Genomic DNA, 26,223 nt, shown 5'->3' with positions numbered 1-26,223 from the left:
CTCTAAGAATTTTGGAAGCAAGGTTTCCAGTACCTTGAGGGACTAGCTGTTGCTAGGGAAACACCATTTATTACCGCTTAATAAAACCCCAGTCAAGAGACCATTCAGATGTATATGGGGTGGGGGCATAAGCTTGGAATATGATTCCCAGCATATATCTTGGGGCAGTTAAGATAAAGGAAGTAGATTTACAGGATCCTTGAGGTTGGGATAATGTTAAGCTAGGGTTCTCTTTTGCCCCCAGCAAAGTGTTATCACTGAGGCAACGTAGTTCCTAGAGCCATGTCACTCTGCAAGTTCCAAGGACTTGTTAGTTTCCCACATTACCATGGCAAGCACTTTCCTTTGTTCTCAGGTATCCAGGAGTGAGGAGTATCACACATATTCCACCTGGGGATGGAGTGTTGTGTGCCAGCCTGTATTTTGCCCTCAGTTTGCCCCAAGCTTCTTCATCAATTGTCATGCCTCCCAAATCCTCAGAATCTTGGTCTTCATGTGCTTGATAACTGCAGCAAGGGTGACCATGGCAAAAAATGTTACTGGTCTATGCCACGTTTCTGCTCAAAATGATTTAGATCTTTAAAAGTGAAGTTGTACTGGGGGTGCCTGGGTAGATCAGTCGGTTAAGTGACCGACTGCAGCTCAGGTCATGATCTCGAGGTCTGTGGGCTGGAGCCTCTCATCAGGCTCTGCACGGATAGCTCAGAGCCAGGATCCTGCTTCAGATTCTGTGTCTCCCTTTCTCTCTTTCCCTCCCCTGTTCGCACTCCATTGCTCTCTCAAAAACATTTAAGAAAAAATTTTAATTTAAAAAAAGGGAGGTCACATTAAGGAATCTACTGAAGTCATTGCTTCACTATATACTAATTTGGATGTAAATTAAAAAAAAAAGTTAAAAAAAGGGAGGTCATTCTGACAAAATATTTTAAAATGAGACAACCCAAATCGAGGTTAAATAATTTACACTTGGTCACCCAGCTGGCATTTACAACCCTAGAGTGTGAATCTGCATCTCATTTTTGCTGTTTTGCACACCTCTAAAATAATTTATAACTCAAATAAAAGACTAAGACTCACAGCTCAGAAGTGACAAATTAAGGGCTCTGCACACGTTAAGTGTGAGAGTAAAGAACCGTGAACATCTCTCAACACTGCCTTTAACCCAGAAGTTCTCCCCAAAACCATTTTTGCAGCTCCCATCCCCTTTTCCCCTAAAAAAAGTGTCACCCACAAAAATGGGCAGCTGAAATTTTGTTTTCTAGCACAGATATAATTTAAAACCTACAATTAAGTCTTAAAATAAATAGCCGAAGTCACAGCTCCTCATAGTGTACCTCCCTTCAGAAGTACTGTATTTTTCAGCCTATGAAATTCAGACATTCCAAGAAAGGTCCGCTATCCCCCCTCAAATAAAAATAGACTTGTATTTGTAACATTTTATTTTTCATCATGAAGTATACAAATTGTTAAAAAAAAAAAAAAAAAGCCATTCCATGACTTCCGGTGTTTACAAAGCAAAATTGGACAGAGGGTGGCAGTGTTTGCTCATTTTACAGAGGAGGGAAAAAAAGCACCAACTTACTTTCAAGGCAAAAACTCTACTAAAAACACTAGTATATCACAAGGAAATAATAAAGACAAACATTATCAGGTTACAACCTAACTTTAGAATAAATTGAAATAACAGAAAACTGGAAGTAGGAAAAAATACAGTGTGATAGCAAGGTCCTCAGGTCACCTCGACTTGGAAAGAAATACGAGTCAGGAAGGTAAGGATCCTAATCCACCTCCTCAATGGTGGGGCCTGACCCAGAGCCACCTCTGGGGGCCTGAGCCCCAAAGCCACCAGCCCCAGGGCCACCCGCCCCCTGGTACAGTCCGCTGATGATGGGGTTACACACCTGCTCCAGCTCCTTCCTCTTGTGCTCAAACTCGTCCTTCTCGGCCAAGGTGTTGGCGTCCAGCCAGGAAATGACCTCCTGGCACTTGTCCAGCACCTTCTTCTTGTCGGCCTCGCTGATCTTCCCCTTGAGACCCTCATCCTCCACGGCACTCTTCATGTTGAAGGCGTACGACTCCAGGGCGTTCTTGGCAGACACCCTCTCGCGCTGCACCTCGTCCTCGGCTTTGTACTTCTCCGCCTCCTGCACCATGCGCTCGATCTCCTCCTTGCTCAGCCGGCCCTTGTCGTTGGTGATGGTGATCTTGTTGGCTTTGCCCGTGCTCTTGTCCGTGGCCGTGACGTTCAGGATGCCATTGGCATCGATGTCGAAGGTCACCTCGATCTGGGGCACTCCGCGTGGGGCCGGGGGGATGCCGCTCAGCTCGAAGCGCCCCAGCAGGTTATTGTCCCGCGTCATGGCCCTCTCGCCCTCGTACACCTGGATCAGCACTCCGGGCTGGTTGTCCGAGTAGGTGGTGAAGATCTGCGTCTGCTTGGTGGGGATGGTGGAGTTGCGCTTGATCAGGGCAGTCATCACGCCGCCGGCCGTCTCCAGCCCCAGCGACAGGGGCGCCACGTCCAGCAGCAACAGGTCCTGCACGTTCTCAGACTTGTCCCCCATCAGGATGGCCGCCTGCACCGCCGCCCCGTAGGCCACTGCCTCGTCGGGGTTGATGCTCTTGTTGAGATCGCGCCCGTTGAAGAAGTCTTGCAGCAGCTTCTGCACCTTGGGGATGCGGGTGGAGCCCCCCACCAGGACCAGGTCGTGGATCTGGGCCTTGTCCAGCTTGGCGTCGCGCAGAGCCTTCTCCACCGGCTCCAGGGTGCTCCGGAACAGGTCCGAGCACAGCTCCTCGAACCGCGCCCTCGTGATGGACGTGTAGAAGTCGATGCCCTCGAACAGGGAGTCGATCTCCAGGCTGGCCTGGGTGCTGGACGACAGGGTCCTCTTGGCCCGCTCGCAGGCGGTGCGCAGCCGCCTCACGGCTCGCTTGTTCTGGCTGATGTCCTTCTTGTGCTTCCTCTTGAACTCCTCCACGAAGTGGTTCACCAGCCTGTTGTCAAAGTCCTCCCCACCCAGGTGGGTGTCCCCCGCCGTGGCCTTCACCTCGAAGATGCCGTCGTCGATCGTCAGGATGGACACGTCGAAGGTGCCCCCGCCCAGGTCAAAGATGAGCACGTTGCGCTCCCCCTTGCCCGTCCTGTCCAGGCCGTAGGCGATGGCGGCGGCCGTGGGCTCGTTGATGATCCGCAGCACGTTCAGCCCCGCGATCACCCCCGCGTCCTTGGTGGCCTGCCGCTGCGAGTCGTTGAAGTAGGCCGGCACGGTGATCACCGCGTTGGTCACCGGGTAGCCCAGGTAGGCCTCGGCGATCTCCTTCATCTTGGTCAGCACCATGGACGAGATCTCCTCGGGGTAGAACGCCTTGGTCTCCCCCTTGTAGCTCACCTGCACCTTGGGCTTATCTCCGTCGTTGATCACCCGGAAAGGCCAGTGCTTCATATCCGACTGCACCACCGGGTCGCCGAACTTGCGGCCGATCAGCCGCTTCGCGTCGAACACGGTGTTCTGCGGGTTCAGCGCCACCTGGTTCTTGGCCGCATCCCCGATGAGCCGCTCGGTGTCCGTGAAGGCCACGTAGCTGGGGGTGGTGCGGTTGCCCTGGTCGTTGGCGATGATCTCTACCTTGCCGTGCTGGAACACCCCCACGCATGAGTAGGTGGTGCCCAGGTCGATGCCGATGGCTGCGGTTTTAGCCATGTCGGTGTCCTGCTCCCTTGCCCGGCGCTGAGGTTCAGCCTTTGTGAACGTCGGTCGGGATAGGCGACGAGGAACTCGGTCTGTTCCGAAGCTGCAAACTCGAACTTGCGGGGAGCCCGACTCAGCCGGTCTGCGGAAATTGCGCTAGCGGTCACCGCCTGAACCCCGCAGGTTTCTCTGCAGGCTTGCTGTTTTTCGGGACGGGGCGGCTCTGTGTTTATAACGCCTCATCGAGCCCCACCTTTTCTGTCCTCAGCCAATCACGGAGCTCTGCGGGGCTGCCAGGCCGGGAATATTCCAGCGGTTTCGCATCGCGTCCTGCCTCCAGGCTTTCTGGGACCAATCAGCGTTCTGGGTGCCGCCCCTCCCAGAACTCTCCAGACTCTTCTCGGATTCTTGGGAAGGGACCCGAGTCCTAAGGGGAGGGAGGAGAGGAGCTGGGAAGGGCGGTTGTTGGCTCCGCCCACCCAGTCTCGGTACCTCCCAGCGATGCTGTCCACGGACTTTGAAATTGACTAGAAAGACTAGCATTTATAATCGCAGGCCAGTGAGAGCCGCCTGGGGTTCAAACTAGTTTTGCGGTTTAAGATTAAGGTTAAGGAATACACGACTCCCAGGGATACCCCAAATACGTAAAGTTCCCAAGTTTCTCGAAGTGGGTGGGGTATCGGCGGGTCAAAGAGACTCTGATTGGATTGTGGCGCTGACGGATAGGGTCGCGTTTAGGCCCGCTGGTGCATTGGTCCAAAGGCCTGAGCTGCCTGAGGATTGCCTTAGCCAGCCGTGGCGTTTTTCCCCACTTTCGATTTAAAGTAGAAATGAGAAGGAAAGAGATAATGCAATATAGTTTTGACATCGTCTCTAACCTACACGGTTGAAATACCTGGGGATGGGAGAATTTGAATTTTTAAAAGAAAAACACTTAAGTAAACAATTGGTTCTTAAACTGGAGAACGTCCCCAGTGCCCCAGAAGGAACGTGCTGGGTCAAGGGCGGGGGGGAGGGGGAAGGGTGGGGCAGGGGAAGGGGTAGGCTAGGGCTGGGATCCGCTGCTCCCCTTCGCGTTGGGCGGGGCTCGGGCCAGAGGAAGAAAAAAGTTTCCGTGGGACTTCAGCTGTCTTTAAGACTTTGGGGCTTCTCCATTTCCCTCCTCTATCAAGCTGGGGGGTCTGGGCCACCCCATTCCCAGAGGGTTTGCCTGTTAATTCCCGGTTCATACTCAGACCCCAGAATTCGATCTTCTGCCCTCTGTCCCCCGTAGGCTGGCCCTCCTTTTTAAATGAAATGCAGAGGGAGGTGAGTCGGCAAGGGAGAGGTGAGGATGTTTAGTCTTTAATAGTATAAGCCACAGCTGGTTGCAGGTGGTCCCTGTTAAGCACACTGGTCGGGATGATGCTGGAAGGTGGGAGGGGTTGGCCGGACCCAGGTTCTACTTACAGCTCCTTTAAAATTTAAGATTATTTGTCATGCATTTAATCCACCCACTTAGTTTTCTATCCTAGATTCCAACTTTCTGCATGTTTTCCTCTCTCCTTTAAATACAAACACATTTGATCATTTTGGCCTTTAAAAAAAAGTTCTTGGGCACCTGGCTGGCTCAGTTGGTTAAACGTTGGACTTCAGCTCATGTCATGATCTTGTGGTCCTGATTTCCAGCCCCTAGTCAGGATCTGAGCTGTCAGCACAGAGCCCGGACCCTGCTTCAGATTCTGTGCCTTTCTGTCTCTACCCCTCTCCTGCTCACGCTCTCTCTCTTTCTCTCTCTCTCAAAAATGAATAAATCTTAAAAAAATAAAAATAAAAAATTCTTTGTGGATATGTAAGACCAGCAGTTGTTGGGCGCGTGAACTGGAAGTGACATTAAATAATACCAGGTTCACAACCCACCAAAAATAGACACATTGCTGTACCCACATAGTTGAACACAGAAAACCTAACACAATGAGAGAAAACAGTGTTTGTTTATTTGTTTTTATATGGGAAGGCAGTTTTTGATGAACTGAAGGAATCTTGCTTTTGAACATTTTTGCTCAATTGGAATTGCTTTCACAATCCTGTGTGTGTTTGTGCAGGCAAGTGATAACTTTTTTTACGTTCAGTTGTGGCTCCCTAATGAGTCATCTCCTAATCTGGTCAAACTGGTCAAACTTACGGAATTTTCCATTTCTTTATGCGATCTCTGGCAACTCCCCAAGCTTCCATTATAGGTGCCCAATGTGTCAACACTTCTAGGGGCCCTTAATCTCACCTCCTCCCTCTGGAAGCTTCCCTGCCATTACCTGCTACTAGCGGCAGTTCTGGATTTATTCCTTCCTTCTTTCCAGATCTGCAGTTTAAACTTTATTGGCTGGAAGCAAAGGACATCACTGTACCCACCGCCTGGCAGGTAGACATGGTGATAGGGGTTCAAATCTTGCTGCTGTTGGCACAGCAGAAAAAGATCCATTACAAATGCTGTTTTCCATGAATCAGAAACCTACACTCTATAGTTGACCTACCTTTTGAGTTAACTCTCTCTCTGTGGACTGGTCTGGAAACTGAAACATCTATATTCCTTTTCATTTCCTGGCAAGGAGAGTGTCTCCTGGATTTTGTCTTTTACACTGGATGCCTTCCAAGGCAAAAACCCAGTCACAGGTTTAACTGGTGTCTAAAGTGACTGTAAGAACCCCAAGAAATTTTCTAGAATTTTACTTTGACTAAGTTTGCAATTAGGTTTTATCGGGTTTGGCATTTGAAAGGATAGAGTATCAGGTTTCCTCAAGCTGGTGGAACTGTCAGGTACTTAACTAAGCGGGGAGTGGGGAGACAGGAGAGGGAGAGCCGAGAACGTTGACTGCTGGCGGCAGGAAGTATGGAGGAGGGGAGCCTTTATCACCCTGAAGCTGCTGCGGGTTCTTTTTTCTTCTCCTTTTTCCCTGCAGTTTCTCAAACTTTACTGTTTTCTCCTCAGTTCTTTCAGTTTTAAAAGATGGTATAATTCTAAGGTTAGCCAGAAAAAAACAAAAGAGGTAACTGCTAGGAAACCTAGAACCAGGCATTTTTAACAAGTCGGTGGCAAAAGCTGCAGTGACCTGGGAAAGCTGCAGATTTCCAGCAGCTTGGAAAAAACTGAGACATACCCAGGTTTGTATCTGACTCTATTTCCTTGTTCAGACTGTTTTGTTTTTTGGTTTTTGTTTGTTTGTTTGCTTCTTCCTCTTCTTCCTCCTTCTTCACAAGGAAATGCTTGTAAGTTACCTAAATTACAAAAGTCTCTATCTCTAAAATAGAATCAACAGAATCTATTTTATAGGATGGTAGGCATCAGTGATTAATAACATAATGCTTCTAAGGCCTTAGTTCTGTGCCTGTGACAGAGTAGTGCTCTGAAATTTGCTCCCTTCTCGCTTCTTAGCAGGGATCCCGTACTCAGGTCTGACATCTCAAGTCTTTCCTGTTGAGTTGCCTATGAGGTTGGGGACAACTGCCAGGACAATGGCATTACTTTCAGTTTGCTGGAGAAACTATCTTAAGATTTTCAGGCAGAGGCCATTCAGGCAAACCTTTTCATTTTCAGAGAGGAACACAAAGGATCAGTGGTTCAGTGGCTTGGTCTGGTCACTCAGCTAATTATAGAACAGGGGATTGAACCTACAGGTCCTCATATTTCCCATTTTGAACTTCTCTCAGGGCTGGCACAGGCATCCTATCCCTTTCATTCTCTGAAGAGGAAAACAAATGGCCACAAAAGGGAGTGAAGTGAATGTCAGGGCTCTGACAGAGCACATTAGGGACACCACGGGGCTATGTGACCAGCCAGGGACTCCTCTCTCTGGGCTGCCACTTCTGACTCCTGACCATCCCAACCCCACCGCCCACTCCTACCTTTCCCACCCTTCCAGCTCTCCCAGCCCTGCCTCCCCTTCCCTTCATAACAGAAGGTTCCCTCGCAAAGGGGAAAGCAGGGAGCCCTGTTACTATGGCTAGGCTGGGACAGAGTTCACAGAATTTTCTGGAAATTAAATATAGAGAGATGACTAAGCTTGATTTTCTAGGGCGGGAGTTAGCGGGGTTGAGGGTGTGGGGAGACTTGGATGAGGCAGTTTGTTGAAGAGTTTTCCTACGAGTCAGTCTCCGCCCTGGAACCCAGAAAACTCCAGAAAGTTCGGGACAGCGGTGAAAGAGAGCGTAGAGCGCCACCCGGAGAGGGCGGGGGCGCCAGCCGGCGGGGGCGGGGCCGCAGAGCGCGGAGGCCGCCGCTGGGGCCTAACTGGCGGGACTGGCCGCAGAATTGCCTGGCCGGTACCGGGGTTTTGTGCTTGTTTTTTTCCAAAACGGGGTTAAAGGAGAAAAAAGGCGAGAGCTTCAGAGTATTTCTCACACTAGCTAATTTATGCGACGAAAACACTGGAAAGTCTCGTAACTCCTACGATTAGGCCGGACGAATTGGGTGGCCAGACGCCAGAAGAGAAGGTCCCCACACAGCCCGAGGCGAACGCACCCGGGGCCTGGCGAGGACGTGCGGCGGAGACGCACCCGGTGGCCTTGCCCTGTCGCCGCCTCACCTTCACCTCCTGGCTCTAGTTCCCCATTTAAAGGCCCTCGGAAGTGATTCTCGTCTTCTGGACACCTTCTTCCCCCTGCCTCAATGCTTCCCGGTTGTGCCCGATCTTCCGATCCTTGACTGGGCCCGACAGGGATGGTGGGGCGGGTTGGGTTCACCCCGATGTCCGGAATTCCCTGTGCGCCCCGACCCCTTAGGCTTTCTGTGAGCGGCTCGAGGAAAGAGGCAGGACTGGTGGTATTGATCTGTCCCAGTGCAGCGGATTCCCAAGAGGTGATCCAAGGGGACGTATTTAGGATTTCAATTAGACTGAAAGTTGATGTCAGTTACTGTTTCTTATCTCTACTATAAGGATCATCCTCTCACCTAAAATAACCCCATTTCTACCGAAAGCCCATGTTCCTGCCCGCTTCTCTCATATGTATAAAAGGTTTTTTTGTTGTTATTTTGGTATCTTTTTCATTTTTGATGACAGAATCCTGTTAAATACGAGAAATGACAGTATGTATGTTGCTAATAAAGCAGTCTTAGGCCCAAAGGTGTATTAGGGAAAGTACTAGATTTTTAAAATTCTTTCCTCACCCACAGTTCTTTTTCCTCAATGTACCTCCCCTACTCCCAAGTTTCCTCTGTTACCCAAAACACAAATTTCTTCAGCGATGACACTGCATTCTCTTTTTTTTAAATTTTGAGAGAGCGAGAAAATCACACTCCCCTCTGTCAGCCTGTCAGCACAGAGCCTGACTCTGGGCTCGAACCCAACAAACTGTGAGATCATGACCCGAGCTGAAATCAAGAGCCAGACGCTCAACCCACTAAGCCACCCAGGTGCTCTGACATTCTCTTTACTTTATTTAAATCTACAATTTCATTAGCCTTAACTCCTTGCCTTTACAAAGTGATTATTTCAGTCTGTGCAAAGGTATGCAGGCAACAACGTCTTATATTGATTTCTTAATAAAGCACCTACTTAGTAACTTGACTAGCCATAGGAACTTACTTTGTCCAGGGTTATTTCTAGAGATTTCCCTAAACTCTTATCAAAGTTGTTTGGTAGTTCCTTCCCAATCTCCACCCGTTTCCAATCTGCCCTGCCTATCCCCTGCACCTCTCCGCTAAATAGTGGTAGTGGTTGCTGAAGAGTCACTGTATTATCTGTAAATGACAGTCACAAATGCTACTGCAGCTCTAAGGGGCAGATGAGGTCCTGTAGCAAATGCGTATCCTCATCAAAATTGATTTACACTATGGCTAGAGTCCACAGCCCTACAGCTCAACTCTCCTGAAGGTTAAAAGTGCCTTTATAATATGGTCTACAAGCCTAAGCATCTTGTAGATTTCCATTTCCATACTTCCAGGGCAAGGTCTACCATGTATGTGTCATTCTCATAACACTGATTTTCTTCAAAGGCTATTATTTACTAAAAGGTTTGATGGGCTTTGAAGAACACAGAAAATGCTTTTATGGGGTCACCTGGGTGGCTGTCTGTTAAGCATTCGACTGGATTTCGGCTCAGGTCATGATCTCAAGGTTCATGAGTTTAAGCCCCACATTGGGCTCCGACCTTATAGCAATGAGCTTGTTTGGGATTCTTTCTCTTCCTCTCTCTTGCTCTCATTCTCTCTCACTCAAAATAAATAAAACTTCAAAAAACAAAAAAGAAAATGCTTTTACGGAATGTGGAGTGAGACCTTTTCTTTGTTTTTTGTTGAAGTGAAATTCACAAAACATAAAAACCATTTTAAAGTGCACAATTCAGGGGCACCTGGGTGGCTCAGTCGGTAGAATGTCCAACCTGAGCTTAGGTCATGATCTCACTGTGGGTTCAAGTTCCATGTCAGGCTTTCTGCTGACAGCTCAGAGCCTGCTTCGTTCGGATTCTGTCTCAATTCTCTCTGCCCCTCCCCTGCTCACACACTCTCTCAAAAATAAACAAACACTGAAAAAAAGTTAAGTGCACAATTCAGGGGTGCTTGCAATTATCTCCACCTACCCCCTCTATCTTGTTCTAAAACAACTTTGTAACCCCCAGGTGCAATCGATTTTTAAAAGGGTTCACTCATCAAGCCTGGAGAATTGTGGGCAGGCATTTTCTAACAAGGAAATTGTGGGGGGAATTATTTCTAGAATGCTAGCAGTTGGGATATGAAGCATCTCAAAGGGAAGGTAGTGTGTGGGAAGGATGCCTGTAGTAAGTCTTCTTAGTACAGGGCTGCAGGGTCCTTCCTTTTCCAAGTTAACAAATACTAAACCTTTGTTATCAATCCTATTGTTTCTCTGATAGAATTGTTTAGAATTGCACAAAATAAAAGCAAATGGGTAGTGACTGAGAAACCTAGGTTAGAAATAACCCAGAACCAGCCATGTAAAAGACAAAAGCCCTGTGGACTTGGGACAGCCTGGCAACAACTGAGGAAACCAGAGGTGGAATCCAGGTTTAACACCTTTGCTGAACTGGAATTTTTTTTTTTTAATGTTTATTTTTGAGACAGAGACAGAGCATGAACAGGGGAGGGGCAGAGAGAGAGGGAGACACAGAATCTGAAACAGGCTCCAGGTTCTAAGCTGTCAGTACAGAGCCGATGAGGGGCTCCAACCCACAGACTGCGAGATCATGACTTGAGCCGAAGTCAGATGCTTAACCAACTGAGCCACCTAGGTGCCCCATAAACTGGAAATTTTTTTAACCAGTGAAGTAATTTCAGTTAAATCAGTAACTTTTAAATCTCCCTGTTATGTTCACCTGTGCAAGTCAAACACTACCTAAACTTGGTGTGGTGGAATGAGAGTTAATAAACACATAGCCCCCAAAACGGTGCCTGGTACATAAGGGCACTGAACTACTGGGTCCTTCTCTTGGGGCACCAAACTCAAGGACAAACTGCTTGAAGATACCGGGTACTTAAAATGTAAATAACCAAAGCCAGAAATGTGACATTTCTAAGTAACCTCTCGGAAATGAGAAGTAAAGGCTGAGGCACCAGGCAAAAACAAAAAACAAAAAACAAAAAAAACCAAAAAACCTTTCATTTTAACACATGAGAACTAGAGATCAGGGTGGCATATGCATAACTGGGCAAGCCAGTGCCTGAACTCACATTTCCTCACTACCGATTTAGGACTCACCTGTTCTTTCATGCTGAAACCAGATTATGTATCATTGCTCTGACATATCAGGTGTACTTACAGGAACAGGCAGGCATGGCTTACTCCCTAACTGCCTCTCCTTTTTGTCAGCTTCTCCAGTAACATCCCCATTCCCCCCTCTTTTGAGGCCACCCTTACATAAGGTCAACCCCCTCACCAACTTGACACCACTATGTCAGTAGCCTGTAATTTTTTCTGCATCCACAGACCCAACCCACTCATACCAAGCACTTGTTTCAACTCTCCCAAGGATACCATTTGCTTGAAAGAAATAGATCACAAGGCAATATACAGACGTACTTCTCCAGATCCCTGACCTTTATCTAAGATACAAATTACCATTCAACTTTAGACTAACAGGACAACCTATGCAAATTCTTCTAACCTCAAAATAAAACACAGAAACAGTCAAGATAATCAAATTATTGAGTTTATTTACTCTACAGAAAACAGTTAAAACAACAAAACAAAAAGGCCCAAGTTTGGGATGAATATTACAAAAAAGAAAATGCACAAAAGATGGCAGTATAAATTCTTGCTAGGTTTAGACTCTACAAAAAAAAAAAAAAAAAAAGGAACTTTATCATTTCATCAAAGGAGACAGTCGAAACTTGGCAAACAAGTTGCAAAGTTGAGAGGTGATGAAATGCAGATATATAAGGCAATACAAAAGTCATGAATCCCAACCGTCTCCTCAACAAACACGAGCAATCTGGGGAAGAACTCCTAATCCACCTCCTCAATGGTGGGGCCTGACCCAGAGCCACCTCTGGGGGCCTGAGCCCCAAAGCCACCAGCCCCAGGGCCACCCGCCCCCTGGTACAGTCCGCTGATGATGGGGTTACACACCTGCTCCAGCTCCTTCCTCTTGTGCTCAAACTCGTCCTTCTCGGCCAAGGTGTTGGCGTCCAGCCAGGAAATGACCTCCTGGCACTTGTCCAGCACCTTCTTCTTGTCGGCCTCGCTGATCTTCCCCTTGAGACCCTCATCCTCCACGGCACTCTTCATGTTGAAGGCGTACGACTCCAGGGCGTTCTTGGCAGACACCCTCTCGCGCTGCACCTCGTCCTCGGCTTTGTACTTCTCCGCCTCCTGCACCATGCGCTCGATCTCCTCCTTGCTCAGCCGGCCCTTGTCGTTGGTGATGGTGATCTTGTTGGCTTTGCCCGTGCTCTTGTCCGTGGCCGTGACGTTCAGGATGCCATTGGCATCGATGTCGAAGGTCACCTCGATCTGGGGCACTCCGCGTGGGGCCGGGGGGATGCCGCTCAGCTCGAAGCGCCCCAGCAGGTTATTGTCCCGCGTCATGGCCCTCTCGCCCTCGTACACCTGGATCAGCACTCCGGGCTGGTTGTCCGAGTAGGTGGTGAAGATCTGCGTCTGCTTGGTGGGGATGGTGGAGTTGCGCTTGATCAGGGCAGTCATCACGCCGCCGGCCGTCTCCAGCCCCAGCGACAGGGGCGCCACGTCCAGCAGCAACAGGTCCTGCACGTTCTCAGACTTGTCCCCCATCAGGATGGCCGCCTGCACCGCCGCCCCGTAGGCCACTGCCTCGTCGGGGTTGATGCTCTTGTTGAGATCGCGCCCGTTGAAGAAGTCTTGCAGCAGCTTCTGCACCTTGGGGATGCGGGTGGAGCCCCCCACCAGGACCAGGTCGTGGATCTGGGCCTTGTCCAGCTTGGCGTCGCGCAGAGCCTTCTCCACCGGCTCCAGGGTGCTCCGGAACAGGTCCGAGCACAGCTCCTCGAACCGCGCCCTCGTGATGGACGTGTAGAAGTCGATGCCCTCGAACAGGGAGTCGATCTCCAGGCTGGCCTGGGTGCTGGACGACAGGGTCCTCTTGGCCCGCTCGCAGGCGGTGCGCAGCCGCCTCACGGCTCGCTTGTTCTGGCTGATGTCCTTCTTGTGCTTCCTCTTGAACTCCTCCACGAAGTGGTTCACCAGCCTGTTGTCAAAGTCCTCCCCACCCAGGTGGGTGTCCCCCGCCGTGGCCTTCACCTCGAAGATGCCGTCGTCGATCGTCAGGATGGACACGTCGAAGGTGCCCCCGCCCAGGTCAAAGATGAGCACGTTGCGCTCCCCCTTGCCCGTCCTGTCCAGGCCGTAGGCGATGGCGGCGGCCGTGGGCTCGTTGATGATCCGCAGCACGTTCAGCCCCGCGATCACCCCCGCGTCCTTGGTGGCCTGCCGCTGCGAGTCGTTGAAGTAGGCCGGCACGGTGATCACCGCGTTGGTCACCGGGTAGCCCAGGTAGGCCTCGGCGATCTCCTTCATCTTGGTCAGCACCATGGACGAGATCTCCTCGGGGTAGAACGCCTTGGTCTCCCCCTTGTAGCTCACCTGCACCTTGGGCTTATCTCCGTCGTTGATCACCCGGAAAGGCCAGTGCTTCATATCCGACTGCACCACCGGGTCGCCGAACTTGCGGCCGATCAGCCGCTTCGCGTCGAACACGGTGTTCTGCGGGTTCAGCGCCACCTGGTTCTTGGCCGCATCCCCGATGAGCCGCTCGGTGTCCGTGAAGGCCACGTAGCTGGGGGTGGTGCGGTTGCCCTGGTCGTTGGCGATGATCTCTACCTTGCCGTGCTGGAACACCCCACGCATGAGTAGGTGGTGCCCAGGTCGATGCCGATGGCTGCGGTTTTTAGCCATGTCGGTGTCCTGCTCCCTTGCCCGGCGCTGAGGTTCAGCCTTTGTGAACGTCGGTCGGGATAGGCGACGAGGAACTCGGTCTGTTCCGAAGCTGCAAACTCGAACTTGCGGGGAGCCCGACTCAGCCGGTCTGCGGAAATTGCGCTAGCGGTCACCGCCTGAACCCCGCAGGTTTCTCTGCAGGCTTGCTGTTTTTCGGGACGGGGCGGCTCTGTGTTTATAACGCCTCATCGAGCCCCACCTTTTCTGTCCTCAGCCAATCACGGAGCTCTGCGGGGCTGCCAGGCCGGGAATATTCCAGCGGTTTCGCATCGCGTCCTGCCTCCAGGCTTTCTGGGACCAATCAGCGTTCTGGGTGCCGCCCCTCCCAGAACTCTCCAGACTCTTCTGGGGCTTGCTGGGCTTGCAAAGCTTCGAGGAGGGCGGGGGTCGGCGCGAGGAGGTGGGAGGGGCTGGCAGGGCCGGAGGCAGGGCGGGGGCGGGAATGTTGACGCTGGCTCCCCAGACGCGTTACAATGGGGGGTGCTGCCTCTGACCTCATGAGCTATTTAGGAATCGGGATGGTAGGGGATGGTAGGTCCGGAGTCCGCTCAAAGTTGTAGGGCGGGGCGGGTGGGGGGTGGGGGAACACCGGCTGCGCCGTTTGGATGTTAAAGGAGCCCCCACGCACAGGGGCTCCGCAGTTGGAACATTATTAAACTGGATCGAAGGCGGCGGGACAATAGGTGAGCCAGGAGGGCTCTGATTGAAATGGAATGACAATAGGCAAGACTAGTAGATCCATGTTTGAGAAAGTGCTGGAAAGTTCTGTAGTTTCAATCTATGGGGTGCATTGACTAATCAGGGAAGGGGGAATCCTTTGGCAAGGAGCCAAGGTGGGTGGGATTTGTCAGAGCTGCTGGAAAGAAGTGGAGGAGCTGATCTGTTAGTGTCTTCAGATAGTTTTATTCCAGAGAAGATTGGAGAGATTGCTTGTCACGCTCTATCTCGTCTGAGAAAGTTTGTGAGGGGTAGATTAGGTTCCTAGTAGCCATTTTCAGACTAGCCCAATAGTATGCCAACTAATGCCTAATGGAAGGTAAAGGAGTTGTGGAAGGTAGCTAAACCGAAAGATAGAGATTAATGTCTGGTAAAGGGACCAGAACATAAGATAATCTTAGTTCAGCAGGAGACAGTTACAATCTCAGAATAAAATATCACAGATAAAGAAACAGGACAATGAAGTTACACTCTGTGAAAATTAAACAATATATGCCAACTGTCCTCCCACTTACTTCCAATTCGCTAAGAATACTTTAGTCCAAAAAGCACTCTCCGTGAGAGAAGAGACTGGAATACCTGTACACTAGCAAGAAACTTGTTCATGGAGTTTATGACAGCACTATTCACAATAGCCATAAGGTAGAAGCAGCCCAAGTGTCCAAGGAAGGAATGAATGTACAAAATGTGCCCCATATATAATGCCCCTATATATATATAATTAATATTATTCAGGGTTAAGTAAACTCTGACACATGCTGTAACACATACATGAACTTTTGAGGATATCTTGCTAAGTGAAAAAAAAAAACAGTTACAAAAAGAAATTACTGTATAATTGTATTATTATGAAGAACTAGAGTAATCAAATTCATAGAGACAGAAAATAGAATAGTTGTTGTCAGGGGCTGGAGAGAGAAGGGGAATGGAGGTTTGTTTAGTGAATATAGAATTTCAGTTTTGAAAGATAAAAAGATTTTTGGAGGTTGTTTGGCCAGCAATGTGAATGAACTTACTGCTAAACAGTACACTTAAAAAATGGTTAAGATGGTAAATTTCACATTATGTGTATTTTAGTACAATGGAAAGTAATAAGGGCGCCTGGATGGCTCACTCTGTTGAGCATCCAACTCTTTTTTCAGCTCAAGTCATGATCTCAGGATTGTGGGATCAATCCTGTGTTGAGTTCCATGCTGAACGTGAATCCTGTTTAAGATTCTCTCTCTGTTCCTCTGCCCCTCTCCCTTGCTCGTTCGTGTTCTCCATCTCTGTCTCTCTAAATTAAAAAAGTAATAAAGTAAAAAAAAAAAAAAAAAAGCACTCTGCCAAAACTTTATCTCATTTTTTTTTCTCAGGCCTCGGAAGACCATGGCTGCTGCTAAGGGAATGGCCATTGGCATCGACCTGGGCACCACCTACTCATGCGTGGGGGTGTTCCAGCACGGTAAGGTAGAGATCATTGCCAATGACCAGGGCAACCGCACCACCCCCAGCTATGTGGCCTTCACCGATACGGAACGGCTCATTGGGGATGCGGCCAAGAACCAGGTAGCCATGAATCCCCAGAACACTGTCTTTGATGCCAAACGTCTGATTGGCAGGAAATTTAATGATCCTGTAGTGCAGGCAGATATGAAACACTGGCCTTTTCAAGTAATCAATGAAGGAGGCAAGCCCAAGGTAACAGTGTCCTACAAAGGGGAGAAAAAAGCTTTCTATCCTGAGGAAATCTCTTCTATGGTACTGACAAAGATGAAGGAGACTGCTGAGGCCTTTTTGGGCCACCCTGTCACCAATGCTGTGATAACTGTGCCAGCTTATTTCAATGATTCTCAGCGTCAAGCCACCAAGGATGCAGGTGTGATTGCGGGTCTGAATGTGCTAAGAATTATCAATGAACCCACAGCTGCTGCCATTGCATATGGCTTAGATAAAGCAGGTCAGGGAGAGCGACATGTCTTGATCTTTGACCTGGGTGGAGGAACATTTGATGTGTCCATCCTGACCATAGATGATGGAATCTTTGAAGTAAAGGCCACAGCTGGGGACACCCACCTTGGTGGAGAGGACTTTGACAACAGGCTTGTGAGCCACTTTGTGGAGGAATTCAAGAGGAAGTACAAGAAGGACATCATCCAGAACAAGCGAGCCGTGAGGCGGCTGCGCACCGCCTGCGAGCGGGCCAAGAGGACCCTGTCGTCCAGCACCCAGGCCAACTTGGAAATTGATTCACTTTATGAAGGCGTCGACTTCTACACGTCCATCACCAGAGCCCGATTTGAAGAGTTGTGTGCAGACCTGTTTAGAGGCACGTTGGAACCTGTGGAGAAGGCTCTTCGGGATGCCAAGATGGATAAGGCTAAGATCCATGACATTGTTTTAGTAGGGGGCTCCACCCGCATCCCTAAGGTTCAGAGGCTGCTACAGGACTACTTTAATGGTCATGATCTCAATAAGAGCATCAATCCAGATGAGGCAGTGGCCTATGGGGCTGCTGTACAGGCAGCCATTTTGATGGGGGACAAATCTGAAAAGGTACAGGACCTGCTTTTGCTGGATGTGGCTCCCTTGTCCCTAGGGTTGGAAACAGCCGGGGGTGTGATGACTGTCCTGATCAAGCGCAACTCTACCATCCCCACCAAGCAGACGCAGATCTTCACCACCTATTCAGATAACCAGCCAGGGGTATTGATCCAGGTGTTTGAGGGCGAGAGGGCCATGACCCGAGACAACAACCTGCTGGGGCGCTTTGACCTGACTGGAATCCCTCCTGCACCCAGGGGAGTGCCTCAGATTGAAGTGACCTTTGACATCGATGCCAACGGTATTCTCAATGTAACAGCCATGGACAAGAGCACAGGCAAGGCCAACAAGATCACCATCACCAACGACAAGGGCCGGCTGAGCAAGGAGGAGATTGAACGCATGGTCCTGGATGCTGAGAAGTACAAAGCTGAGGATGAGGTCCAAAGAGAGAAAATCGCTGCAAAAAATGCCTTAGAATCTTATGCTTTTAACATGAAGAGTGCTGTGAGTGATGAGGGCTTGAAGGGCAAGATTAGTGAGTCTGATAAAAAGAAAATACTGGATAAATGCAATGAGGTCCTTTCGTGGCTGGAGGCCAATCAACTGGCTGAGAAAGAAGAGTTTGATCACAAGAGAAAGGAATTGGAGCAGGTGTGTAACCCAGTCATCACCAAACTCTACCAGGGAGGATGCGCTGGGCCTACCTGTGGGACAGGGTATACTCCTGGAAGGGCTGCCACAGGCCCCACCATCGAAGAAGTAGATTAATCTTATCTGGAGCTGGAGGGCTCTAGGGTGCCTCTAAGGTGAATTTTGTTCCCCTCATTTTCAAACATTGTTATGATTCTTGAATTGACTGGACCTGAACCTGTTACCATCCCTTTCAGATTCTGACAAAAGAGTCTTGTATACCACCTTTTCACAATCCCTGTTTCTGACTCTTAGGAAAACTAGGCCCCTCTTTGAGCCATTTGATGAATTTGATGTCTGTTATTTATTTCCAACCTTCCCAACTTTCTTCTTCCTGTGTGGATGGTTATTTGTCATTCAGTAAATTTGTTCCTAAAACAAAATTTTTTTCTGGTATCTTTATTTTTTTTTTTTTTTTTACCTTTTTAAAGTTTGTTTTTATTTTTTAAAATATATTTAAGTGCATTTAGGTCATCTTTACCTCCAACATGAAGCTTGAACTCATGACCCTAAGATGAAGAGTCACATGTTCTTCCTGATGAGCTAGATAGGTGTCCCTCTTCTGGTATCTTTAGACTGTTACTGTACCTTGAAAATAGGAAAAGAAGAATCAATGAAGAGAGAGTGTGTGTGGTCTGATTGTGAGCTCATTGTGAATCACTAAACTGATAAGTGGAAAGTATTTGAATTTTCATGAGATAATTGTTTTAAGTGGGAAAATGGCTTTTTGTAAAGTTTATTTATTTATTCACTCTGAGAGTGAGCGACCACAGGGAGAGGCAGAGAGAGAGAGAGAAGAGAGAGAATCCCAAGTAGGCTCCACACTGTGCCATTAGCGCAGAGCCTTATGCAGGGTGCGAACCCAGGAACTGTGAGATCATGTCTTGAGCTGAAATCAAAAGTCAGATGCTTAACCAACTGAGACACCCAGGCGTCCCTGAAGCAGGAAAATAACTTTTGATCATCAGCCTCCTTTAGCTCCAGGTAGAGCAGTTGCTATGCTTGTACTCAGTGATAGAGTGGTTTAGGTGCTTAGGGTTCAGCTGGGGGGGGGGGGGGGACAAACTTCTGCTTGATGTCCTTATGATACTTATAGTGGGGTCAGAAGATCCAACATCTGTGTATTCAGAGTCGATTATTACATCTTTTACATGCAGAAAACATTTCTACAACGAAGTGCTGACAAATGGGTACTTTTGTGCAAGATGAGAAATGGAGGATTTGTAGTCTTATTGAAAAATATTTTCACCTATTGTGTCATATCCCATATTTATAAAACCCTTGGGGACAGGAGCATAGAAGTATGTGTAACAGCCCTTGTGTCCCTTTGTGTTTTAAGTGAAATGTTACAATGGGAATTTCTATCCCTGAGCAAGTTTCTGTTTGGTTTTACTCAGTCCTTTACAGGCAAAAGGGTCTGAGAAATATGGACTGAGATTGGGTCCTTGGGAGAAATATGTTACTGGGAGCCTTTGATAGAATCAAGAGGAGTGCTCAGGCTCCTGATTTCGGGGATTCTGCACCATGTTATTTTCTAAAGTTTTTATCCAAGTGTGACTGATATAGAAAAGTGTACAAATCAGGAGTTTTCGCAAATTCCTCCACAGTTGTCAGCAGAATGTAAGGTGTGAGCAATCGTGCTGTGGATGGCACTGTCAGTGAAAAAAACCTCTAAGAGGCGGTGTACCTCTTCAAACAGCTGGGGCCCGCGCCTGCGTGTTTGGAAGCCCGCCACTCGGGAGGAAGTGGAAAGGCAGGAAGACCCGCCCCTTTCCCGGCTCAAGCGCCCCCTCGGCTCTCCCCTGCTAGCGCTCCCGGCGGTGCGACCCTGCCGCGTGCCGTAGTGCTTGCTCGGAGCTTCCTCCGAGCTTCTCGTGGCGCCTGCGCGACCCCGCCCATTCCCACGCGCGGGCTAGCGTCTCGGTTGCGGTCCGGCCCCAGTCCCGCGGTTCCCGGCTCTCGCTTTCCCGGCCCGGCCGGCAGCGGCTTGAGCACCATGGTAGGTACCGTGACGTCACAAGGGGCGCCCGGGCGGAGCGCGGGCGTGCCGGCGGATAGTAGTCGGGGTGGCGTCTAGGCTTTGACCGGCCGGGTCGGAGTTGGGCCCAGGGGTCTTGCCCCCATCCTTAGTTCTCACGCCTCAAATTCTGGGGTGCGGGGGAAGACACCTGGGAGCAAATGGGGATTTTCCTTCTTTTCTTTCTTTTTTTTTTTTTTTTAAACTTATGAGGGAAACAAAACAAACGCGGGAGAGAGTTGGAAACAAGGGGAGGGAAAAAGCGAGACCTCAGGAGGCTTTGGGAGGGTGCGAATGGGATACTTTGTACAATTCTGTTCACTGGGGCGAGTGGGCAGGGCCCCAGGAGAGGTGGGCGATTGAGAGACGCACCCGGAGAGCCCGAGGAGTGCAGGGCAGAGTGTCTCTCTGGGGCTTTCAGCCAGGGGCTCAGTGAAGGGTGCAGAATCTTTTGCGCTTCAGGCGGTCGTCCCTATCAGAGTATTCTTTCCCGTGAAGTTTTGAGAACTTGCCAGAGATGTGGTGGGGATCCCAATACCAGTATTTGGGGATACTGGCAAAGGAGCACTCTTCCCTACTGTGTGCCTTCCCATATGATGGTTTTCCCCCTCTCGCCCAATAGCTCTTCTATTCCTTTTTCAAGTCCCTCGTGGGCAAGGATGTGGTCGTGGAACTCAAGAACGACCTGAGGTAGGTACCCATTCTGTAGGGGGCGGAGATATGCAGGGCTCTGGAACCTCTTTGACAAGTATTTGAGGGCTGGGCACAGTGGGAGAGCTACAGAAGAAATAAATGACCAGTGCCCTAAGTTTAAAGTACTAGAAAGAGGGCAGCGCAGGCATCAATAACATTTTTTTCCTTCTTTGCGAAACGAACATAGTTTTGGTTTTTTCTGACTAAATCATAGACTCCTTTGACCCAGCTTACAGAAATGTACGAATCAGTGCCACAGGTAAAGATGTATGTGCAAAGAGGTTTGTGGTTTTACTTTCAATAGCCCCAAATTGGAAACAAATAGCTGTCTACCCGGAATGGGTTGATTGAGTTGTGGTACTTCCATACTATACAGCTGTCACAGAGGAATATGATGCATTGATATGGAGAGCTGTTGCAGAATAGTATATATGGCACAATCTTCCTTTTGTTAAAGAAAATGTAAAGGGTAAGCCAAAGACCAATGCAATCCCTTATGTCTTGCTGCTTTTACATCCTCTACCCCCTTGTATCATTAGTTCCTAATTACTGTTCAGGACTTGGAGTAAATGCTGTATCCTTGGAGACACTTTTTTCCTGGTCCGTCTAGCCATATAAAGTCTGTCATATAGTCTAATTTTCTTCCTAGTGGGTGCTTCTCAAATTGTGGTTTCATCGAAATGTTTATGGTTTATGTCCTGTCCTTCCTACAGGGCCAGAACCTCAGCTCACCATTGTGTATCTAGCATAGGCCTGGTATACAGTAGGTGCTTAATAGGTGTGTGCCGAAAGAAAGAAAAATAGCTAACATTTGAGAACCTTCTATCAACTAAGCGCTATTCTGAATATTCTGTATGTATGAATTTATTCTCATAACATGTCCATATGACATATACTATTGTTGCTGTCTTACACATGAGGAAACTGAAGCATAGACATACATGTTAAGAAACTTGCTCAAGTCTACACAGTTAGTGAATGACACAGTCAGAACTGAAGTCCAGTTCTGTCCGGTGTGTGCACACGTGCGTGCACGCTCCCTTAAATTAAAAACAGAGCAAGACAAATACCATATGATTTCACTCATATGTAGAATTTAAGAAACAAAACAAATGAACATAGGCGGTGGGAAAGAGGCAAACCAGAAAATAGATTCTTAACTATAGAGAATAAATTGAGGATCACTGGAGGGGAGGTGGGCAGGGAGTAGACTAGATGAGTGAGGGATATTAAGGAGGGCACTTGTGATGACCACTGTGTGTTGTATATAAGTGTTGAGCCACTAAATTCTACACCTGAAACTAATATTACACTATATGTTAACTAGAGTTTAAATAAAAACTTGAAAAAAAAAACGGGGTCATATTCTTTATGCAGTTGTGAAACTTGCTTTTCATCTGACAGTATGTTGTGGATATTTTTCATGTCAATAAAGTTGATCTTTAACATTCTTAATGTCTGTATGGCATTTTTATTAGCTGGCTGGAACTACTTTAACCGACTTTGCTGTTGCACATTTAGGCTGTTTCCAGTCCCTTGTTTTTATAAATCATGTTGCCCTGGACATCCTCATGCATGCATCTTTGTTCCCATCTCTTTCTTTAGGAAAAAAAATCCTTTGAATGAAGTGTACATTTAAAGTATCTACTTATTACCTGACTCTCCTTTAGAAACTTTATTTTTTTAACTTTATTTTCCAAGTTTTTATTTGAATTCCAGTTAACATACAGTGTAATATTCGCTTCAGGTGTAGAATTTAGTGATTCATCACTTAACATACAACCAGTGCTCATCACAAGTGCCCTCCTTAATACCCAACTTTTTTTTTTTTAATACTTATTTATTTTGGGGAGAACACAAGCAGGGGAGGCGCAGAGAGAGAGGGACAGAGGATCCAAAGCAGCCTCTGTGCTGACAGGCTGATAGCAGCAAGCCTGATGTGGGGCTTGAGCTCACGAACTGCGAGATCGTGACCTGAGCCGAAGTCAGACGTTCAACCAACTGAACACCCCAGGTGCCCCTCAAATTTTTTTAAGATTTTATTTTTAAGTGATCTCTACACCCAGTGTGGGACTCAACCCCACAACCCCAAGGTCAAGAGTCACACGCTCTACTGAGACAGCCAAGCGTCCCTCTTTTAGAAACTTTGAATCAGTGTATTCCCCACCCCCAACAATATCTTCCATGTTTCTTTGTGAGGTAATTTCTTAGTTGGGGAAACGTTGATGTCGTAAGGAATGATGAAGAGAGGGACTTGCCTTTTATTTTATTTATTTTTAAGATTTTATTTTTTAAAGTAGTCTCTACACCCAATGTGGGGCTTGAATTCATAACGTCGAGATCAAGAGTTGCGTGCTCTTCCGATTGAGTGAGCTAGGCACCGTAGACTTGCCTTTTAGATCAGAGATTCCCATTTATGGCACTAGTGATGCATATGGTATTGATGGTATACAGATTGGGGCCATATAGAGAGACAAGTGTGGAAGCCAAAACCACCCTAGGCAATTCTGTGAGATGATTTGTTTTTGGTTTTCCTCTTCTCTCCTTCCTGGGTCTTCTACATGGCAATAATAGCTTATGTCCCATGCCCTACAACAGGGACTTACAATATTTGAAAGTAGTCCATTGGGTTGGGGGAAGAGCTTGTTTCTCTCATGCTTGATGTCATAGTATTTTTCTGCCAGATACTGTTAAAGGACTGAATGAAATGACACCACCTTACACAATTCCTGAAAGTTACTTTGCTGTTGCAGATGGTAGTAGGGTGCTCTCAAAGGCTTTTCAGCAGCCAGGGATGTGGGGAAGCCACCACTGACGCAGTATGTCTCTGGGTTTCAGAGACTTAGAATCTAACAAAAATTGGGGTCCACAGAGAACTGCCAATTTATTTTTGGCAAGGACATTTTGTAAAATTACCATTTATTATAATCATTTTTATTAACAATTTCTGTTCATACCAGAAAATAAGGGCAATTAAAGAGTTATTCTTAGGGAAGAATATTGGTAATCTTTAGCACACTACATACACACTCAACACACGCTATATTAACTTGTGTTTTGTTTTTAATGTTTATTTTTGAGAGAAAGGCAGAGCGTGAACAGGAGAGGGGCAGAGAGAGAGGGAGACACAGAATCTGAAGCAAGCTCCAGGCTTTGAGCTGTCAGCACAGAGCCTGACTCGGGGCTCGAACTCACAAGCAGTGAGATCGTGAGCTGAAGTCAGACACTTAACTGACTGAGCCACCCAGGCACCCCAACCTGTGTTTCTTTTGTCACAGACTTAAGAAACCTTTGAGCACACATCAGTGTTTGAGAACCACAGTCCTAAGGAACATAGAATTGTGATGACATGCAGGGCGGCCAGGATGGAAGCTGACCTGGATTGAAGTGTAATTAGACCTTGGTTTGTAGAAGTCAAATTGGAAAGAGAATTACGGAAATGTTAGAAAAATGTCATCAAATGATGGGGACATGGGTCATGGAGGATGGTGAAGTACTACTCAGGATTTGAGGTTGTAAGACTGTTGAAGCCATTGACAGAAATTAAAGAGGTTGGGAAAGAGAGGTAGCATGACTTGGAGTACTGGTGTTCTGATAGCATTCCTCATTCACATTTCAGAGGGCCCAGGGATTGAGGAAGGGACAGGACATCCCTGTGCCTGCATCAAGAACAATGTTAAGCTATTTTGTCTACTTTACCTATGGGGCTCTGGTTCCAAGGCAAGAAATGTTTGAAAAAAGCTGATGGTTTGGGGAATCAGACCTGGACTCAAGTCCCTGTTTGTCCTAAACTTGGGCACGTTACACAGTCTCTGAGTCCCTAGAGGGTAATGGCTATCTTGCAAAGTGGCTAGAAAGACTGCAAATATGTGGAATACAGGTCTAGTGCATGACAGTTGTTTAATGGTAGCTGTTAAGAGTGAGTTGGTTTGGGGGCGCCTGGGTGGCTCAGTCGGTTAAGTGCCAACTTTGGCTCAGGTCATGATCTTGCAGTTTGTGAGTTCAAGCTCCATGTCGGGCTCTGTGCTGACAGCTTGGAGCCTAGACCCTTTTTCGGATTCTGTGTCTCCCTCTCTGTCTGCTCCTCCCCTGCTCACACTCTGTCTCTCTCTCTCAAAAATAAAAAAAAATTTTAAAAAGTGAGTTGGTTCTAGGAGAGGAGACATGAGATCTAAAATAACACATTGCATGGGTACCTGGGTGGCTCAGTTGATTAAGTGTCTGACTTTGGCTCAGGTTATGATTCCACAGTTCATGAGTTCAAGCCTCGAGTCAGGCTCTGTGCTGACAGCTCAAAGCCTGGAGCTTGCTTCAGATTATGTGTCTTCCTCTCTTTCTGCCCCTCCCCCGCTCGTGTGCTCGCACTCTCTCTCTCTCTCTGTCAAAAATAAATAAACATTTAAAAACTAAATAAGTAAAATAACATATTGCAGTAAAAGCATTGTCCTTCTTGCTCCTGGGTTTAGGAATGCCCCCTTTTGGTTCTACGTTTTCTGGCTTCCTTAAGTCCTTGACTTCCCCCAACCATGTTCTTATCCATGCTCTGAAGACATCTCTGTTTATTTTGGTTTAAACTGATTTGGTTCTCTCCTCCATCTCCCCCGACAGCATCTGTGGAACCCTCCATTCTGTGGATCAGGTGAGATATCGTAGGAGCCTAGAATCGGGTCTTGGGGAAGGAGAGGGGAGAGTTTCGGTGCTGGGTACTTGCATGTTTTCTCTAGAGCTGATGATGCTATTCATCTTCTTTTCTTAGTATCTCAACATCAAACTAACGGACATCAGTGTCACAGACCCTGAGAAATACCCTCACATGGTGAGTTGGCGATGGTGAAGAGGAAACAGAAGCAGGATGTTCCCGGGTGGATAGCAGATATTTTTAAGGGTGTTTTCACATTTGTCTATCTTGGTCTAGTTATCAGTGAAGAACTGCTTCATCCGGGGCTCAGTGGTCCGCTATGTGCAGTTGCCGGCAGATGAGGTCGACACACAGTTGCTACAGGACGCAGCAAGGAAGGAGGCCCTGCAGCAGAAACAGTGATGGTTCCTTCTCTTCCCTGTCCCTCTTCTATTGGTGACCTTTAACCTCAAGTCCCAGCCAGGACCCCTCCCTCCCCATATTGAGGATTTTTTGTCTTTTTTTTTTAAATAGTGGAGCCTTTTTTTTTTTTCCTATTATTATTTCAGCGATGAGTGGATGAGAGGAAATAGTGTGGAGCAGCTCTCCTCTGTTGAGGAGGGGAGGATAAGTAGGCTGGGGAACTGCAAAGTCAGCCTTGTCCTCAGCATCTGTCCTTCTCACTCCTTCCCTGGAGTGGGAAGAATCTCCTAGATTCTGGTGGAAGAATCTCCTAGATTTCTCCAGGGCACCATGTGATTCGTTTTGGGGATGGAAGGAATCTGTCCCGCATCGGGAATAAACTTATGATGCACATTTGAGTTCTAGTTCTGTGTGTGTTTGGGGAAGGAGCCTGGAGGGTGGGAAAGG

The 26,223-nt window shown here is 48.0% G+C and overlaps 4 protein-coding genes across 5 annotated transcripts; 2 read left to right on the top strand and 2 right to left on the bottom strand.

The window, feature by feature from the left end:
• Nucleotides 1-1,474: 1,474 nt before the first annotated feature.
• On the bottom strand, nucleotides 1,475-3,919 carry LOC102972455 (heat shock 70 kDa protein 1). The gene has a single exon (XM_042986020.1). It carries the CDS (start codon nucleotides 3,702-3,704, stop codon nucleotides 1,779-1,781), a length of 1,926 nt encoding a protein of 641 aa, XP_042841954.1. The 5' UTR covers nucleotides 3,705-3,919; the 3' UTR covers nucleotides 1,475-1,778.
• LOC122238588 (heat shock 70 kDa protein 1-like) lies at nucleotides 1,574-14,024 on the bottom strand. Its single transcript, XM_042986022.1, has 2 exons — nucleotides 12,134-14,024; nucleotides 1,574-1,787 (listed from the first exon to the last, which is right to left on the bottom strand). Exons 1-2 carry the CDS (start codon nucleotides 14,000-14,002, stop codon nucleotides 1,779-1,781), a joined length of 1,878 nt encoding a protein of 625 aa, XP_042841956.1. The 5' UTR covers nucleotides 14,003-14,024; the 3' UTR covers nucleotides 1,574-1,778.
• A 365-nt stretch (nucleotides 14,025-14,389) lies between these two features.
• Nucleotides 14,390-18,408, top strand: LOC102971974 (heat shock 70 kDa protein 1-like). 2 transcript variants are annotated; one of them, XM_042986021.1, is made up of 2 exons: nucleotides 14,390-14,492; nucleotides 16,165-18,408. In XM_042986021.1, the coding sequence occupies exon 2, from the start codon at nucleotides 16,178-16,180 to the stop codon at nucleotides 18,101-18,103; it is 1,926 nt and encodes a 641-aa protein (XP_042841955.1). In that variant the 5' UTR covers nucleotides 14,390-14,492; nucleotides 16,165-16,177; the 3' UTR covers nucleotides 18,104-18,408. The 2 variants fall into 2 exon arrangements, with proteins under 2 accessions (XP_042841955.1, XP_007098823.1); XM_007098761.3 differs by lacking the exon at nucleotides 14,390-14,492 and adding an exon at nucleotides 14,658-14,775.
• A 1,141-nt stretch (nucleotides 18,409-19,549) lies between these two features.
• Nucleotides 19,550-26,169, top strand: LSM2 (LSM2 homolog, U6 small nuclear RNA and mRNA degradation associated). The gene is made up of 6 exons (XM_042987588.1): nucleotides 19,550-19,576; nucleotides 19,704-20,024; nucleotides 20,665-20,732; nucleotides 25,344-25,374; nucleotides 25,492-25,551; nucleotides 25,651-26,169. Exons 1-6 carry the CDS (start codon nucleotides 19,550-19,552, stop codon nucleotides 25,774-25,776), a joined length of 633 nt encoding a protein of 210 aa, XP_042843522.1. The 3' UTR covers nucleotides 25,777-26,169.
• Nucleotides 26,170-26,223: the final 54 nt, after the last annotated feature.

Source organism: Panthera tigris, chromosome B2, assembly GCF_018350195.1.
Source record: "Panthera tigris isolate Pti1 chromosome B2, P.tigris_Pti1_mat1.1, whole genome shotgun sequence".
In the NCBI taxonomy this organism is placed as follows: Eukaryota; Metazoa; Chordata; class Mammalia; order Carnivora; family Felidae; genus Panthera; species Panthera tigris.
This window is presented reverse-complemented; position numbering and strand designations above follow the sequence as displayed.